General features: G+C 37.9%; 1 protein-coding gene across 8 annotated transcripts in view; it reads right to left on the reverse strand.

Annotated features, from left to right (window-relative positions):
• The window catches only part of CACNA1D (calcium voltage-gated channel subunit alpha1 D), a 413,019-nt gene that overhangs the window by 155,040 nt on the left and 239,697 nt on the right, over nt 1-18,282 (reverse strand). For 6 of the 8 annotated variants that reach the window (XM_077128982.1, XM_077128983.1, XM_077128981.1 and 3 more), the window contains 3 exons: nt 6,447-6,589; nt 2,123-2,275; nt 546-742 (listed from right to left, as the gene is read on the reverse strand). In XM_077128982.1, the coding sequence (XP_076985097.1) occupies nt 546-742; nt 2,123-2,275; nt 6,447-6,589 (493 nt within the window). Of the gene's footprint in view, nt 1-545; nt 743-2,122; nt 2,276-6,446; nt 6,590-18,282 lie in introns of those variants that run through there. The other 2 variants (XM_077128986.1, XM_077128987.1) reach the window with 2 other exon arrangements.

Raw genomic sequence — 18,282 nt, forward strand, 5'->3', positions numbered from 1 at the left:
TGATTTATAGTAATGCAAAGGGGAAGTATTATAATAAGGGACAAATTAATTTTGGGTTTAAGGTTGTACTAAGGTATGGCAAGCATGAAGAGGATCCAGTTTATTTTCCCAATAATTGTTCTTTAGGATTGATTAGTAGCAGCCCAGCTTAATATTTAAACAATCTATTTTAGCTATTGAAAATCTAGGAGCTTAATCTGGGAAATGACCCTCTGGTTCTCCTAGAGTTTAATCAGGACAGCCCTAGCTTTCTGGGGTTCCTCTAAATGGGACTATTGAGCACACTATGCAACAATTCCTCAGTCAGCATTGGGAAGCAGAGAACTAAAAAGCCAGAAGCCAACATCATGCAGCAGCTTTCCAGAACTGAAACTAAGGCTCCTGAGGGGACAGGATGATAAGGGCTGCTAAGTGAAGGGTCTGGTTCACTTCCTAAAGAACTTACTTCCAGGGTCTCTTTTTCAGTCAATTCACCAATAGTTTCTAGCTAATAAAACACTTTCATCCAAGGAGAAAATATTCCACATTCTCCTCAAACCACTTACCCAGTAAAGCACGTCTGTCCAACCCTCCATGGTGATGCACTGAAACACGGTGAGCATGGCAAAGGCAAAGTTATCAAAGTTGGTGATGCCGCCATTTGGGCCAACCCAGCCACTCCTACACTCCGTGCCATTGGCGGTACACTGGCGTCCATTCCCTGAGAACGCACATGGTGCTGGGTCCTCTTCAGCTACTATATCTGCAAACAGAGCAAGAAGGCTTCACTATTCAGGAGAGGGACATCAGGAAACCCAAGCCAGTGGGCACTGAAGAACCCTTGCCAGAGCCTGGAATGCTCTACCTCCCCAACTATGCTGTCTCAGAATCCTACTTAGTCCTTTAAAGTTCAGTTCAACTACTCCTTCCTCAGTGGAATTTTCCTTGTTTTCTTTAGTGAGAATTCATTACTCTGTCCTCTGAACCCATGTTTATAGCACCTTTTATTTATTTATCTGTTTATTTATTTTTTAAACATAACATACAAAGTCTTACCATATGATCATTCCATTCTTGATATATAATCAATAACTCATAATATCATCACATGTTGTATATTCATCATCATGATCATTTCTTAGAACATTTGCATGAATTCAGAAAAAGAAATAAAAAGAAAAAAGAAAAAAATTCATACATACCATACCCCTCACCCCTCCCTTTCACTGATCACTAGGATTTCAATCTACTAAATTTATTTTAACATTTGTTCCCCCTATTATTTATTTATTTTTAAGACACACATTTTAATCATCTGTCCATAAGAGATAAAAGGAGCATTGGACACAAGGTTTTCACAATCACACAGTCACACTGTGAAAGCTGTATCATTATACAATCATCTTCAAGAAACATGGCTACTGGAACACAGCTCTACATTTTCAGGCACTTCCCTCCAGCCTCTCCATTATATCTTAACTAAAAAGGTGATATCTATATAATGCGTAAGAATAACCTCCAGGATAACCTCTCGATTCTATTTGAAATCTCTTAGCCATTGACACTTTATTTTGTCTCATTTCTCTCTTCCCCTTTTTGGTCGAGAAGGTTTTCTCAATCCCTTGATGCTCAGTCTCAGCTCATTCCAGGATTTCTGTCCCACGTTGCCAGGAAGGTCCACACCCCTGGGAGTCATGTCCCACATAGACTGTGGGAGGGCAGTGAGTTTGCTTGTTGTCTTGGCTGAGAGAGAGAGGCCACATCTGAGCAACAAAAGAGGTTCTCTGGGGGTGACCCATAGGCCTAATTTTAAGTAGGCCTAGCCTATTCTTTGCAGGGATAAGTTTCATATGAACAAACCCCAAGATTGAGGGCTCAGCTACAGCACCTTTCTTAAGCTTATTGATTTGCCTCATGTTCTTGTTTTGGGGACCCCTGATCTTACTTGCCAGGGCACACTGTAAAGAAGATTAAATTCTCCTTTATTCTGGATACAATTCACACTAAGAGATGACTCAATAGACTTTCTGGTATATTTGGCTTTTTCCCATCTCATTTTGTTTAATATGTTGCCAAAACCACAGAGGTTTTGGGAAAAACAAATTTTTCTAATGTTAGGTTAGCTACCATTTTCATTACTCACCTGAGTCAGCAAAAAAACATGTTTTGTGCATTTTTCCAATAAAAAGTTCCAATCCTATAATAGCATAGATTATGATTACAAATAATACCAAAAGGGCTATGTGAAGGAGGGGAACCATGGCTTTTATAATGGAGTTCAGGACAACTTGTAAACCTAGAAAAGAGAAAAAGAAGTTTGAGAGCCAGGAAGATAACTTCAATGATATGTTACAAAGATATATTCCTAAACTTTTAATTACCACTAAGCCTGGTTGTAAGATGAGCTAAAAAAGGAACCTTAAAGATCATCTAATACAAGTTCCACACCTGACAGATGGAAAAACCAAGGCCTTGATAAGGGACTGCCAAATATCAAAGTTAGTAATTCATTTATAGTTCGTTCATTCACTCAACAAAGTCCCTAGAACATCTACCATGTGGAAAGCATAAGTTTTAGTGCTTTGGAAAATACGAAGATATGTTATATAAAATGCCTTCTGTCAAAGAGATTGTATTCTAGAAAGAGGCATAAGAATTAAGTACAAGTAAGTTTACTCTAAGATTGCATATATCATAAACTATTGGGTAATATCAAACAGTTAAAACTAGAGAGGGAAAGTTACCATTTCTGGGTAGGGAAATGAAAGAGGACTCTGAAGCAGTTTCACTCTGGGCAGGGCCTGAAGGCCGGGTAGGACACATTGCCACAGAGGACCATAGGAAAAAGTTACTTCAGGCAGAGAGAACAATGTACCAAAGGCATGGAAGTGAGCAAGGAAAACGTGGGTTTGGGAGTGGTCAGCCTTGACGGGAATCATATAGTGGAAAAGAATATTAGGAAGGAAAAGTAGATTGCATCCAAGTAGTTTAGGGTTTTGAATTTATGTTACAGAGCCAGACCTTGGTCCATCAGCAAAAGGCAACCACTTGAGAAAGACAGAGTAGCAGCAGGCAAGACGGAGCAAGTTCTGGAGTGCAGGGGCTCTCCAGGTAATCAGGATGAGAATCAGGTTAAATTCATATCTCAGCAACTGAGTTTGGACAGAGCAAGTGAGGGACCTGTGGAGTACTCCAATCATTTCTGCCAGGGTCATGACACAAATCATGGTACCTGAACAAAAATAAGCATGTGAAAAGGACACTCTCCTGGAATGATGCAGGTAGGAGAGGAGGGCTGAAAAAGGAGAGAGGTAAGAGTGGCTTTGGATGCACTTTGAACACCAGCATAATAGCAAAATGAAAATGTCTGGTAGCTGAAATATGGGCCAGAGAGCTGAGGGAGGGAAATGAAAACCTGAAAGCTATTCACAGAGCAACACTCAGAGCCATGATATGGGTAAGGCTGCCAAGAAAGAAGAAAAGAGATAACAGAAAAAGAGGTGCTGGGGCAACATTCAGGTTACGATTAGGTGGAAGGAAGCAGGAGATGAAGGAAGAGTGGTCAGTAGGACACCACAACACATACCAGAATCCAGGCTGCTTGATTCCCGTGTTTGTTATCCCACATTCTCCCACTACTCCTTCTGCTCTGCATGAGGTTTACTTTTTTCTCTTTTTTCTTGTCCTTTCCCTCCCCATTGTCTCTCCCTTCTTCAAACTGCCCCTTTTCTGGTATATTCTCACTTCCCCAGTATATATTCAAAGAAAGAAAGAATATAAGAAGCTGAGACATGTAAATGAATTAGAAAATTGGAATACACTAAGCAAAGAGAGGGATATTTACCAAGAGTAAAAAGAAAGGTTCACTATGATAAGAAGTACACGGGAAGAGGTAGGGACAGGATGGGGAGGGAATAATGACAAGAGGATTTCAGACTGAAGAATATCCTGTCTTTCCAAGACCTTCATTATAACCAGAAGCCTGGATGCTGCCTTTGGATATTTAAAGGTTCAAATGGTTTCTTTTGAAAAGAATGATCAATTGGGATGATTTTTTAATGTTTCTGCCTCCTATAAGGAATAAATGGAAAAGAAAATATCTGCTCCAATCTACTTAGGTTTTTGTTTTAAGACATGGATGGTCCATCCAAAATCAACATCCAAAAATTAGCTCTTCTAAATTCTTTGGCCATGAGCCATATGTTTAACTAATATTTTTATGTTTAGAGTAACAATATTTCAGATGGGTCAAATTTATGAGATGAAGCTGTCTAGTTATATTTTAAATGTGAACATGTACACTTTCATTTTGTTAGGCTCTTGCGTATATAATCAATGTGCACAGCAGGTTGATGCTTTTGTCACGGGCCACTAGTCTAGAAGGCAGTGGAACGTAACAGAAAGAACACTGGGCAGGAAGGAGGAGACCATGGATGTGATCACTTGGCCACCTCTAGCTGTGAGAACTTGCACAAGCCACTCTATCTTAACAGGCCTCAGTTTCCTCATCTAAAAGATGATGCAGATGGACCAGATGATCTTTAAGGGTCTTCCTCACATTGAGGCCTATAGGACTCTGAGAAACATTTATCACCTAACTGAAGGGGGGTGGTTAGGAACCCCACAAATGTCTGAAATACTACGTTGTGAAACACATTTCACTGAATGGATATACACATATATACACCCACACATGCACACACAAAGTCATGTCTCATAGAACACCATGAACTCTCTTTTAGAAGAGACTACACATTCTTAGATAACTATAAATACTCAAATATTCCCAAGAAATTTAAACAATTTCAGGTACTCAAGAAGAAATCGCCAGATCATAGCTGCCAACCAGCCCTAGAAACAGGATGTCACAGAAACCCCGATTTCCCTGCCCCAAAAGCCCATTTGGGTTTGATGAAAAACTTGGATGTTACCCAACAGGGAAGTTAAAATATGGGCTTAAAGTCCTCATATAAGACTGTGATCCCCCTTTCTCCTTGCTGACTTCTGGGAGAGTGAGATGCAGCTCTCTGCCAAATTCCAAACAGTGATTTTTTGGGGGGGAGGAAAGGAAGAAATACTCATTTTAAAACTCACTGTCAAGAGTTTCTAGGAGCCCTGTGCTAGTTAATTCATAAAAACTTCATTAACCAATGGAGCCAAAATATCATATATGAGTCCTGAGAATTTGAACCAGCCAGAAACTTGCATGTACTTTGTCTGCTCACAGAATATATCACAGGCAGGCTGTCCTGTCATTTGCTCGTTGGGGGAAAAAAAGATGACATGGTTACTTTGAAATTAGATTAAGCTATAACAACTAAATCTGGAAGAGCATATTTACTCACTGAACTTCTCATTTAATTACATTACACTTAACAAAGCCAGTAATTTTCAAAGCACTTCTATTTTTGCAATTACTTCCAGACAGTTCTGTGGTTTTTGACTTGTGCTGATCTTTTTCAATGAAAATAAATGAAGCATCTGGAAAAACAAGTGTGCATAAAACACTAGTTCCTACATATTAAAATGTTAAATTTGGGAATGCTTTTTGTTTCCCAGAGAATTGTTGGTATATTCTGAGCATTAACAACGTTAATACAATTTTATGAAGAACTTCCGGAGAAGCAAAAAAAAAGATCTGTGCTCTTCTGATGGTCTTATGAGTTGTAAAAAACAGGCACATCTGCAGTGCCATATCCTTCTTCCAGTTGTGTGAAGGCAATAATCTCAGAAAGACTCTTCCCTGGAAAGGTGTTAAGACTTCTACCTTCTGAGATCCCCAACAAAGGGAGGTCAAACCCGGCAGATTCCAGTGGAAAAAAACCCACCTTCTTTATAGAAGAGTCCCATGGCTCCCGGTTAGGGCATAGACAGGGCATCTGTCCCAACCAATACGGCGCTCAACTTTCCCTGGAAGTGTGACACTAGGAACCAAGGAGCAAACTAGGGGCTGCCACTGACTAGTATACCTTATCTATGGATGAGGAAACTGATATATTCACCTCTTCTTTGAGAGCTCAAGAGGCACAATTCCTAGTAGTGGTAGAACTAAGCAGTTTTCAGAAGTCCAGCCCCCTGTTGCTCTTTGAGAAAAGGCAGTCAGTATACCCCCCTGACACCCTCATCTACATAACCCATCACTTTCAGGGGGGCAAGCCTGGGAATGAGGAGGAGATGATGGCAGCATATTGTCTTAGAAGAACTGAACTCAAGGTCTCATGCCACTATTTATTTATTAGTCTCTCTGAAAGAGAAACATATCACATCTACAAAATCAAAAGGATGACAATTGCTACCTGCTCCCCTTCTCAGTTTACAAAGTATTTTGTAAACTGTAAAGGCCTACATGGTTACCTGCTGAGCCCCTGACTGGTAAACAGCAACTCAGCTTGTAGCATATAATTTTGCCTCCCACCCAGAAAGAAAAATCAGCAAACTCCTCACTCTAGGAAACAAAAAGTGCTTACTGGGCACTCCTGATACTAGTCGAAGTGGTCGTAACACTCGAAAGGCTCGGAGGGCTTTGACATCAAAGCCCCCTGATTTGCCACTAGAGTGATTACCGCCTTCTGTTTCTTTGGTTAATTGTTCCAAAATTACACTAAACAATCTGAAAGAAGAACAGAGGAAGAAATGTTAGAGTCTGTCACCCAGGAAAACGAAACAGGACGATCATGGTAGTTATTTCTGTACAAGGGCTAATTCCTTATGGCTGCTGCTTAAATAAAAGGAAAGCAAAGCAAAAGCAGGAATGGGCTTTGAAATTTGAACATGATTCTACATCTAAAATGACTTAGAACAGGGATTAATGTCATCTGTTTTCATGTCAAAAGAGCAGCCTAAAGTAAGTCATCTCCTACAGAAGAAAAGATTCATCAGGAATCCAATGGAGACAAGTGGAATTTCCCAAACAGAAATAACAACAATGATAATCACAGAGCTACCATTTCTTGAGAGCTCCCCAGGTGCTAAAGTACTTTATATACATTCTCTCTATTCTTACAAAATGTTACATAGCAGAAATTATTATTAACACCATTTACAGATAAGGGAAAAAACTTGATGAGCTCAATTAACTTATCCAAGATTACACAAGCAGTGGTGAAGTGACAATGAGTCGAAGACTGTTAACCCCACTAGAATGTAGGCTCCACAAGGGCAGAAATTTTAAGATTTTGTTTATTGTAGTATCTCCAGTGCTTAAAATAGTCCCTATCCAAGGAAGTACTCAAAAATATTTCATGAATAAATCAACGAATAAATATTGTCTTCAAAATCCCAAAACTTAATGGATATGCTATTTCATTTCTAATACAGTCACGGACTTGCTATTATTTTGGCAACACTGAAACCTCTCCTCACCCCCTAACCCCCACTTTTCAACCTCATAGGGATATCCTCAAGGAGAATAATGTAAATCATAGATGCTAAGAAGCTCTGAAGAGGCTAAAAGCAATAACCTATGGTAAGGTATTAATATTATTTCCTCTTTTGAAATGTTAATGATATTGTATCTGGCAGCCATGGTAAATTCTTTTACTATCAGATGGGTTTTTTGGATAAAGCTATTTTCATGCAATCTGTTCAGTTGACAGTTATTTTTGCTTCTTCAAATAAATATTTATTCTTTGGAATTGTTGCCTATTTTTCAGAACAAACATAAGTTTGCCCATTTCAAATAGAATCATCTCTGGCCAATCAGATTGTAGAAATTATTGGCCCAGGAACAAAGAAAAGGTTTCTAAACTTTAATTAGCAGCCAAAACAGAAAATCTGCCCTCAGTGGCATGCCTCTGGATCACTGAGAAATTAACTCCATAAAATACAGGGTGGTCTGATTGTAGTCCTGATTGGGCATAGCCATGTCATCCTGGGATATTTGTAGATCATCCATTTGTTCTCATAAAAGTACAGCAATTAGGAATAGTACAGTGATGGAAAATAACTAGGTCTCTACTTTTTCAAGGCTTCATAAGGTGGGTCCCTAGTTATGATGGGGAAACTATATCAAACTTATGACAGGTTTCTTTCATTAGCACAGCATTTTAATGACTATAAGCCCCTGTAGCAAGGCTAAAGTTTGAAGTCTTCCCTTCACAACAAGTTCACAGCTTCACAAACACACACACACACAAAGGGTAAAAGAAATTTCAAACTTCTGAAATGTGGCAGCCACAGGCATTTTTATCCTAAAGGGTTAGGGAAATAATTTAGACAAATGGTGACTTAAGATTGCTTTAAAAGTACCAGTGATTTTCAACGTACACTTGATGGTCTTTTATCCCCATTTTTTATCAATGCCCTTGAAAACAAGTGAACACTATCTCTATCCCATTACAGAGAAGCCAGGGTCAGAAAGAGTCGTTGGTGCTGCTGTTACATTTATAAGTAGCTTGTTTCTGTTTATTGTTGACTATATCACAGTGAGTTTATCCATTCACCTTTGATGAATACTTGGATTGTTTCCAGTTTTTCTCTAGTATGAATACAGCTGCTATGAACAGTAATGTACGTTCCAGTTTGCTAGCTGCTGCAAAGCAATATACCAGAAACAGAATGGCTTTTAAAAAGGGAAATTCATTAAGGTGCAGATTTACAGTTTTAAGGCTGTGAAATTGTCCCAATTAAAGCAAGTCTATAGAAATGTCCAATCTAAGGCATCCAGGGACAGATAACTTGGTTCAAGAATGCCAATGACGTTCAGGGTTTCTCTCTCAACTGGAAAGGCACATGGTGAACATGTCAGCATCTGCTAGCTTTCTCTCCCGGCTTCTTGTTTCATGCAGCTCCACCGGGGGCGCTTTCCTTCTTCATCTCCAAAGGTCTCTGGCTGCGTGGGCTCTCTTCGTGGCTCTCGTCATTCTAAAGGGGCTCTCTCCAAAATGTTTCCTGTTTTAAAGAATTCTAAACTAATCAAGACCCACCTGGAATGGGTGGAGTCACAACTCCTTGGAAGTCATCTAATCAAAAGTTACCACCCACAGTTGGGTTGGTTACATCTCCATGGCAACAATCAAAAGCAACCAGCCAGCAATAATGAATGAGGATTAAAGGAAATGCTCTGGGGTCCACCACAGATTCAGAACAGCACAATGTACAAGTCCCTTGGTGGACATGTGTTTTCATTTCTTTTGGGTAAATACCTAAGAGGAAAATTGGTACTAAGGACATATGGGAAATATATGTTTAACATTATAAGAAACTGGTGAAATGTTTTCCAAAGTGGTTGTACCGTTTTCCATTTCTACAAGCAATGTATGAGAGTTCTAGTTGTTTCACATCCTGGTTAACAGTCTTTTTTGCATTTAGTAATACTAGTGGGTGTTTGCTGCTATGTTATTGTGGCTTTAATTTGCATTTCTAACAACTAATGATGTTGAGCATCTTTTCACATGTTTGTTGACCATTCACACATATATTTTCTTTTGTGAAGATCTGTTCAAGTCTTTTGCTCATTTATTTATTGGGTTGTTTGCCTTCTTTTTGAGTTTTAAGAGCTCTTTACAAATTCTGAATACAAGTCCTTTGTCAGTTATATGTATTGAGAATATTCTTTCCCAGGCTGTGGCTTGCTTTTCATTCTCTTCCCATCATCTTCTGAAGAAAAGTTTTCAATTTTGATAAAAGCCAGTTTTACAATTATTATGGTCAGTACTTTTGTGTCTAAGAAACCTTTACCTACCTACCCCAAGGTCAAAAGCATTTCCTCTTGAAAACATTTAGGTGTTTTACATTTAGGTCTATTAAGTTTTATTTGTATACAGTATCATCTGAAAATAAAGATTCTCTTTTTCCCATGTAAACTGTTGTTCCAGCATCATGTATTAAAAATTTTCCTCAACCCACTGAATTATGAAGGCACCTTCGCCTAAAATCAATTGATCACATAAGTGCATGTGTATTTCTACACTCCCTACTCTGCTTCATCAATCTATATGTCTATTCCTTAGGCCAATACCATTATCTTGACTTCTGTAATTTTAAAGCAAGCCTTAAAACTGCGTAGCATAATTCCTTCAGCTTTGTTCTTAAAGATTTATTTGGCTATTCTAAAGCCTCTCTAATTCCTGTATAAATTTCAGAAAAAGCTCATCAATTTCTACAAAAATCTCACTGGGATTTAACTTGTTATTATCTTCAATCTATAGATCAATTTGAGGAAGAATGACATCCTAACAATATGTCTTCCAGTCCATAATATGGTACAATACTCCATTTATTTAAGTCTTCTCTAATTACTCTCAGCAAGGCTGTTTAATTTTTAGTGCAATATTTTGTTAAATTTATCCCAAAATATTCCATGTTTTTGATGTTGTAGCAAATGGTAGGTAATCTTTTTAAATTTCACTTTCTAATTGTTCATGGCTAATATAATGATACATATGATTTTTCTATTTATCTTTTATTCAGAAACATTGCTAAATTCGTTCAGAGAACATAACTTCGTATGATTTCAATCCATGTAAACTGAGACTTGTTTTCTATCCCAGAATTATGTCTCCCTTGGTGAATGTTACATATGTATATGAAAAGAATGCATATTCTGCTTGTGTTGGATGGAGTGTTCTATAACTGTCAATTAATTCAAATTGATCAGTGATATTGTTGAAGTCTTCTATATCCTGATTTTTTTCTCTAAATGCTGTTTTTCTATCAATTACAGAAAATAAAGTACTAAAATGCACAACTATAGTTGTGGATTTGTTTACTCCTTTCAGTTCTGTTTTTGCTTCACTTATTTTGAAGCTCTGTTATTAGGTAAATAAACATTTAGTAATGTTACATCCTCTTGAAAAAGACTCCTTTATCATTATGGAAGATATTTCTCTATCCCTGATAGTATTTCTTGCCCTGAAGTACACTTTGTCAAATATTATCTACTTTCCTTTTGTTAAGTTTTTACATGGTATATTTTTTGTTCTTTTACTTTTAATTTACCTGTATATTTATATTTAGAATAAATTTCTTGTACACACTATAGTCTTGGATCATAGTTTTTTAATACAACTGATAGTTGCTGGATTTTAATCTAGGTTTAGCTGGGGTTTTTAAAAAATATTTTTATTGGCATCTTCACACATTCACACCAAGCATGGTGTACAATCAATGGCTCACAAAATCATCACAAACTTCTATATTCATCACCATGATCATTTTCAGAACATTTACATCACTTCAAAAAAAAAAAGAAAAAGAAAAAACTCATACATTCCATTCCCGTTATCCCTCCCTCTCATTGAACACTAGTATTTCAAACGTCCCTATTTATTTTACCCCTTTTCCCCCCTATTACTTATTTATTTTAATCCATATTTTTTTACTCATCTGTCCATACCCTGGATAAAAGGAGCGACAGACACAAGATTTTCACAATCACACAGTCACATTGTAAAAGTCATATCATTATACAATTGTCTTCAAGAACCAAGGCCACTAGAACACAGCTCAACACTTTCAGGTACTTCCCTCCAGCCTCTCCAATACACCATAAATTAAAAAGGGTTATGTACAAAATGCATAAGAATAACCTGCAGGATAATCTCTTGACTCTGTTTGCAATCTCACAGCCACTCAAACTTTATTTTGTATCTTTTCTCTCTTTCCCCCTTTGATTAAGAAGGATTTATCAATGCCATGATGCCAGGTCCTGGCTCATCCCAGGAGTTCTGTCCCATGTAGTCAGGGAGAGATTTACACCCCTGGGAGTCATGTCCCATGTAGCGAGGAGGGCAGTGAGTTCACCTGCAGAGTTGGCTTAGAGCAAAAGGCCACATCTGAGCAACAAAAGAGATTCTCTGGGGTAATTTTTAAGCCTAATTCTAAGTAAGCTTAGCCTATCCTTTGCAGGAATAAGTTTCATAGTGGCAAACACCAAGATTAAGGGCTCAGCCTATTGATTTGGTTGGTCCCAATGTTTGCAAGAATATCAAGAATGATCTAAATGGAGAAGTTGAATATTTCCTCCTTTCTCCCCAGACCCTCAAAGGGACTTTGCAAATACTTCTTTATTCCCTGCCAAATTGCTCTGGGATATATCAGGGCATCAAACTAACCTGGACAAACCAACAAGATCTCTAGCTCTATTCAAGATTCCATGTACTTATGGTGTTCAACTAAACTGACCATATAAGTTAAATTAGGAAATGCACTACCTAAAATATAAATTTTGCACCAAATAAACATCTCTCCCTTTAGTCTCACAGACAAGTTGAAGTTTTAAAATATGGATCATATCATCCTTTATTCTGTATTCTGATCTACCTCAGCCCTATCCAGATCAGTTTCATTCATATCTCTAGTCAAAATCTGATCCTTTTTTCAACTTTTCTAACAGTTTCTGTTTGGAATAGCACTGAGTTCTAACTCTGAGTCTCAGGTGTCATATAAATACCCGAAGTTTCTAGGAATGCCCAGGTTATATACAAACAGCTCAGTATCTCAGAATTTAGAAATAACAGTTAAAATGCCTGAATATATGTGACTGCTGTAAGAGCTTATAATCTAAGACCGTTTACAATAGGCCCCAACATGACAACCCATGCTCTCGACTTTCAAGTCACCAAGTTTTTATATTATAGCTAGTCCTCATGATTGAGGCATGAAAATATTTGCCTTTTTGTTTCGACATTTCATTCAATATGCAATCCTTAAGATTCATTCACCTAATTGCACATCACAACTCTCTTTGCTGTCACTCAGTAGTCTGTTATATGTATACATCACAGTCCCTTCTAACTTCCCTCAGTCATTGTACCCTTAGGTCACCTCCATCCAATGTGAATCGAGAACACTGTTGCCATAAACACCAATGTGCAAATGTCCATTCGTGTTCCCACACGCAGTTCCTCCGGGTACATGCTGAGCAATGTAGGGTTGTAGGATCATATGGCAACCCCGCCCCTAGCCTCCTGTGGAACCACCACATTGTCCTCCTAGGAGCTGTACCTCTTAGTTTCCCTAGTGACAGTGAATAGGTACATCTCTTTCACCACATTTTTTTCTAGCACTTGTTTCTCTCTATTCATTTCTAAAGAGTTTTATTTGAACGTCATATAATACAACCTAAATAAAGAGGCATGCTTTCGCTTCCGTTATCTACAGGAAGACACTTCCTTTTCTTTCACAAAGAATCTATACCCCTCCCCCATACTCCCTGCCTGTTGACATTTAATTTTGGCATAATACCTTTGTTACATTCAGTGGAAGCTACAATGTTACTGTTCACAACAGACCCTAGCTTGCATTAATTGTACTTCCCCCCCCATACCATCCATTTTCAACACTTTGCAATATTGACATTCATTAATTCTCCCTCATGCAAAAACGTTTTTATATTTGTACATTCAATCACCATCAAAGTTCACTCTAGGCATTTCTAAGTTATACTGTCTCAGTCTCTATCCTATCTTTCCTTCTGGTTTCATACGTGCTCCCAGCCCTTCTCACTCAACCATATTTACATTCAGCTTTATTCAGTGTACTTAAATTATTGTACTACAATCGGTAATATTGTGCTATCCATCTCTGAATTTTTACACTCAGTCCTGTAGCACAATATGTATTTATTGAGCACCAAATTCCCAATCTCTGCCCTATTTCTATCTTCTGTGTTCTTAACGTCAATTCTCCAAGTATACTCATTAATGTTAGATCATATTAGTGAGACCATATGGTATTTGTCTTTTTGTTCCTGGCTAATTTCATTCAGCATAATGTTCTCAAGGTTAATCCACATTGTTAAGTCTCATGATTTGATTCTGTCTTACAGCTGCATAGTATTCCATCATATGTGTATACCACAGCTTGTTTAGCCACTCCTCCATTGACAGACATGTGAGCTGTTTCCATCTCTTGACAATTGGAAATAATGCTGCTATAAACGTCAGTGTGCAAATGTCCGTTTGCGTCCTTGCCTTCAGTTCCTCTGAATATATGCCTACCAATGGGATTCCTGGATCATATGGCAAGTCTATAGTTAGCTTCATGAGGAACCGCCAAACTTCCTTTCAGAGCAGTTGTACCATTTTATATTCCCACCAACAGTGGATAAGTGTGCCTCTTTCTCCACATCCTCTCTAGCACTTGTCATTTTCTGTTTTTTGATAACGGCCATTCTAGTGGGTGTCAAATGATATCTCATTGTGGCTTTCATTGCATTTCCCTAATAGCCAATGAAGTTGAGCCTTGTCGTGTGCCTTTTAGCTATTGGTATTTCTTCTTCTGAGAAGTGTCTGTTGATGTCTTTTGCCCATTTTTTAACTGGGTTCTTTGCGTTTTTGTTCTCGAGTTGAAGAATCCTTTATATATTACGAATACTAAACCCTTATCTAATACGCAGTTCCCAAATACTGTCTCCCATTGCACAGGATACCTTTTTACGTTCCTGACAAAGTTCTTTGATGCACAAAAATGCTTAATTTTGAGGAGATCCCATTTATCTATTTCTTTTTACAATGCTCATGCTTTGGGTATACGGTCTAGGAAACTGCATCTTATTACAAGTTTTATGAGGTATTTCCCTACACTTTCTTCTAACAGTTTTATGGTCTTAGCTCTAATGTTTACGTGTTCCATCCATTTTGAGTTAATTTTTGTACAGGGTATAAGATATGGATTATTTTCACTCTTTTGCATATGGACAACCAGTTCTCCAAACACCATATGAAAGAGGTTGTTCTGTCCCAGATGGGTTGGTTTGACTGCCTTATCCAAAGATTAGCTGTCCACAGATGAGAGGATCTATTTCTGAATATCCAATATGATTCCATGATCGGTATCTCTATCTTTATGTCAGTCCATGCTGTTTTAGTATAGCTTCATAAAATGCTTTAAAGTCAGGCAGTGTGAGACCTCCCACTTCATTTTTCTTTCTCAAGATATTTTTAGCTATTTGGGACACCCTGTCTAACCCAATAAACTTTCTTTTTTTTTCATTTCTTGAAAGCAAATTGTTAGGGTTTTAACTGGTATTGCATTGAACCTAAAAATCAGTTTGGGTAGAACTGACATCTTAACCATACTTAGTTTTCCAATCCATGAACACAGTATGCCCTCCTATTTATTTGGGTCTTCCATGATTTCTTTTAGCAATTTCTTATAGTTTTCTAAGTATAGGTCTTTTATATTCGTATTTAAATTTATTCCTAAATATCTGATTCTTTTGGTTGCTATTTTAAATGGATTTTTTTTCTTTATTTCCTCCTCAGATTGCTCATCACTAGTGTACAGAAACACTACTGCTTTTGTGGTGTTGATTTTGCACCCTGCCACTTAGCTGTATTCATTTATTAGCTCTAGTAGCTTTGCTGTACATTTTTTGCTAGTATCATTGCATCTGCAAACATTCAGAGTTTTACGTCTCTTCCATTCCAATTCAAATGCCTTTCTTTCTCTTGTCTAAATGCTCTGGCTAGAACTTCCAGCACAATGTCGACTAACAATGGTGACAGTGGCCATTGTTGTCTTGTTCTTGATCTTAGGGGGAAAGCTTTCAGTCTTTCCCCAATAAGGATGTTAGCTGTGGGTTTTTCATATATCCTCTTTAACATGTTGAAAGGAGTTATCTTCTATTCCTATTTTTTGAAGTGTGTTCATCAAGAAAGGTTGTTTAATTTTGTCAAATGCCTCTTCTGTATCAACTGAGATGATTAGATGGTTTTTCTGCTTTGATTTGCCGATATGGTGTATTACAGTAATTTATTTTCTTATGTTGAACCAGCCTTGCATACCTGGGATAAACCTCACTTGGCCGTGGTGTATAAGTCTTTTAATGTGCTGCTGGATTGGATTTGCAAGTATTTTATTGAGGATTTTTGCATCTATATTCATTAAAGAGATTGGTCTGTTTTTCTTTTCTTGTAGTATCTTTGTCTGGCTTTGGTATTAGGGTGATGTTGGCTTAATATAATGAGTTAGGTAGTTTTCCTTCTCTTCAATTTTTTTGATGAGTTTGAGCAGGATTGGTACTAATTCTGTCTTGAATACTTAGTAGAATTCACATGTGAAGCCACCTGGTCCTGGACTTTCATTTTTGAGAGCTTCTTTTTTCTTAACTTCTTTTTATTGTGAAATATAACACATATACAAAAAGCAATAAATTTCAAAGTACATCATAGCAATTAGTTGTAGAACAGATTTCAGAGTTTGGTAGGGGTTACAATTCCACAATTTTAGGTTTTTATTTCTAGCTGCTCTAAGGTACTGGAGGCTAAAAGAAATATCAATATAATGATGCAGCCCTCATACTCATTTCTTAAACCCGACCTTCTCTATATAACTCCACCATCACCTTTGATCTTTCTCCCACTCTTTAGGGGTATTTGGGCTATGCCCATTTTAACTTTTTCACGTTGGAAGAGGCTGTTAATCATATGGGACAGGTGGGTGGAACTAGTTGATGTTGTGGAAAGGCTGGCCCCACTGCATTTCAGGATTTATCTGGTCCAGGGACCCATTTGGAGGTTGCAGTTTTCTGGAGAGTTAACTTCATGCATGGAACCTTTGCAGAATCTTATATAATGCCCTAGATATTCTTTAGGATTGGCAGGAATGGTTTTGGTTGGGGTTTGCCAAGTTAGGATAGTAGCAATGTCTAACTGAAGCTTGCATAAGAGTGACCTGCAGTGTAGTCTCTCGACTCTATTTGAACCCTCTCAGCCACTGATTCCTTATTTATTACACTTTTTCCAGTTTTTTTCAGGATGGGATTGTTGATTCCATGGTGCCAAGGCCAGGCTCATCCCTGGGAGTCATCTCCCATGTCTCCAGGGTGACTTTTATCCCTGGACATCATGTTCCATATAAGGGGTAGGGCAATGATTTCACTTGCAGAGTGGGCTTAGAGAGAGAGAAGCTACATTTGAGCAACAAGAGAGATCCTCTGAAGGTGACTCTTAGACACACCTATAGGTACGTTAAGCTTCTTTGCTACAGACATAACCTTCACAAGGGGACACCTCAAGATCAAGGGTTTGGCCTAGTGTTTTGGATGTACCTTAATGTTTGACACAGCATCTGGGGTTTCCCCAGTGGTAAAGTTTAATAGTTTCATAATTTTTCTCTCATCCTTCAAGGGACTTTGCTAATATATATTTTTTTATCTGCTTAGTATATTTTGGGATGTATCCAGGCATTAATTTAAACTATACAGGATTAAAGGTCTCAATCTTATTCTGAGCTCCCTGTGTTTGGATTGTTTAAATGATCTCTCCAGACAGGTTGAGTTAGGTTATGTGTTACAGAAAATTTAGGTTCTGGACAAAATAAACCTTTCTTCCTTTGGTCTCAAAAAAGTAGGTGAAGTTCTAAAAGAAAGGTAATGTCTTCCTTCCCCCTGTATTATAAGTTACCTTAATCCTGACTTGATTGGCTTCATTCTTATCTCTAAATACCAGGTTATACATAAATAAAAGAGCCCTTCAAAATCTAGAAATAACAATAACCACTCTGGACTAAATGTGACTGCTATGATCTATAATCTAGGCCCCAGTTTTCTTATAAGTATTTTCTAAATGAGATCATATAATATTTGCTCTTTTGTTTCTGACTAGTTTTGCCTCACCACATCCCACAGGTTCATTCAAATCACTGCATGCCTCACAACTTCGCTCCTTTTTTGTAGCAGCACAATGTTCGATCCTAAGTATACACTATCATTTTCCAGTCTACTTCTCAGTCAGTGCATCTTTCAGCAACCTCCATCTACTGGGCCTCGTGTGTAACATCCAAAGTCCACAGTCCATCAATTTTAGATAATTTCATCATTCCCAAGATAAAGATAGCCAAAAAAAACACAACTGAACAAACAGAAAATCTAAACCTCACCCTAACTTTTGTACCTCCCCCTATTATGTACCCCTGGTATTGCTAAGTTCTATTGATGTTTTCCTGTTAAACACAGCCCATAGCATGCAATAGCATTTTTACCCGATACCCCGAAATTATACACTCTTTTCACGCCTTGTTCATGCAAGAACATCTTCATATTTGTAATTGGTGGGACACATGAATCTATACAACCCCTTTCAATCATGTTCACCTTCAATATGGTAATATTACTTATAAACCTACTAGTGAACCACCTTCACTTCCATTTATTCTCTTACAATTAATTTAACTCATTAGCTAACTGTTCACCCATCTGTCTGCATTGTTATATGGTTAGGGATCTTTTGTTGTCTTCCGGGCATTTAAGTATCTTTATAGGGTTAACTTTGGAAGTTGATTTCCTTCAGTAGGCTAAAGCTTTGTATTTGCGGGATGGGTATGGAACAGGATGCAGGGCATGGGGAGGAGCACAACAGT

This window comes from Tamandua tetradactyla, chromosome 15 (genome assembly GCF_023851605.1).
Source record: "Tamandua tetradactyla isolate mTamTet1 chromosome 15, mTamTet1.pri, whole genome shotgun sequence".
Taxonomy (NCBI): Eukaryota; Metazoa; Chordata; class Mammalia; order Pilosa; family Myrmecophagidae; genus Tamandua; species Tamandua tetradactyla.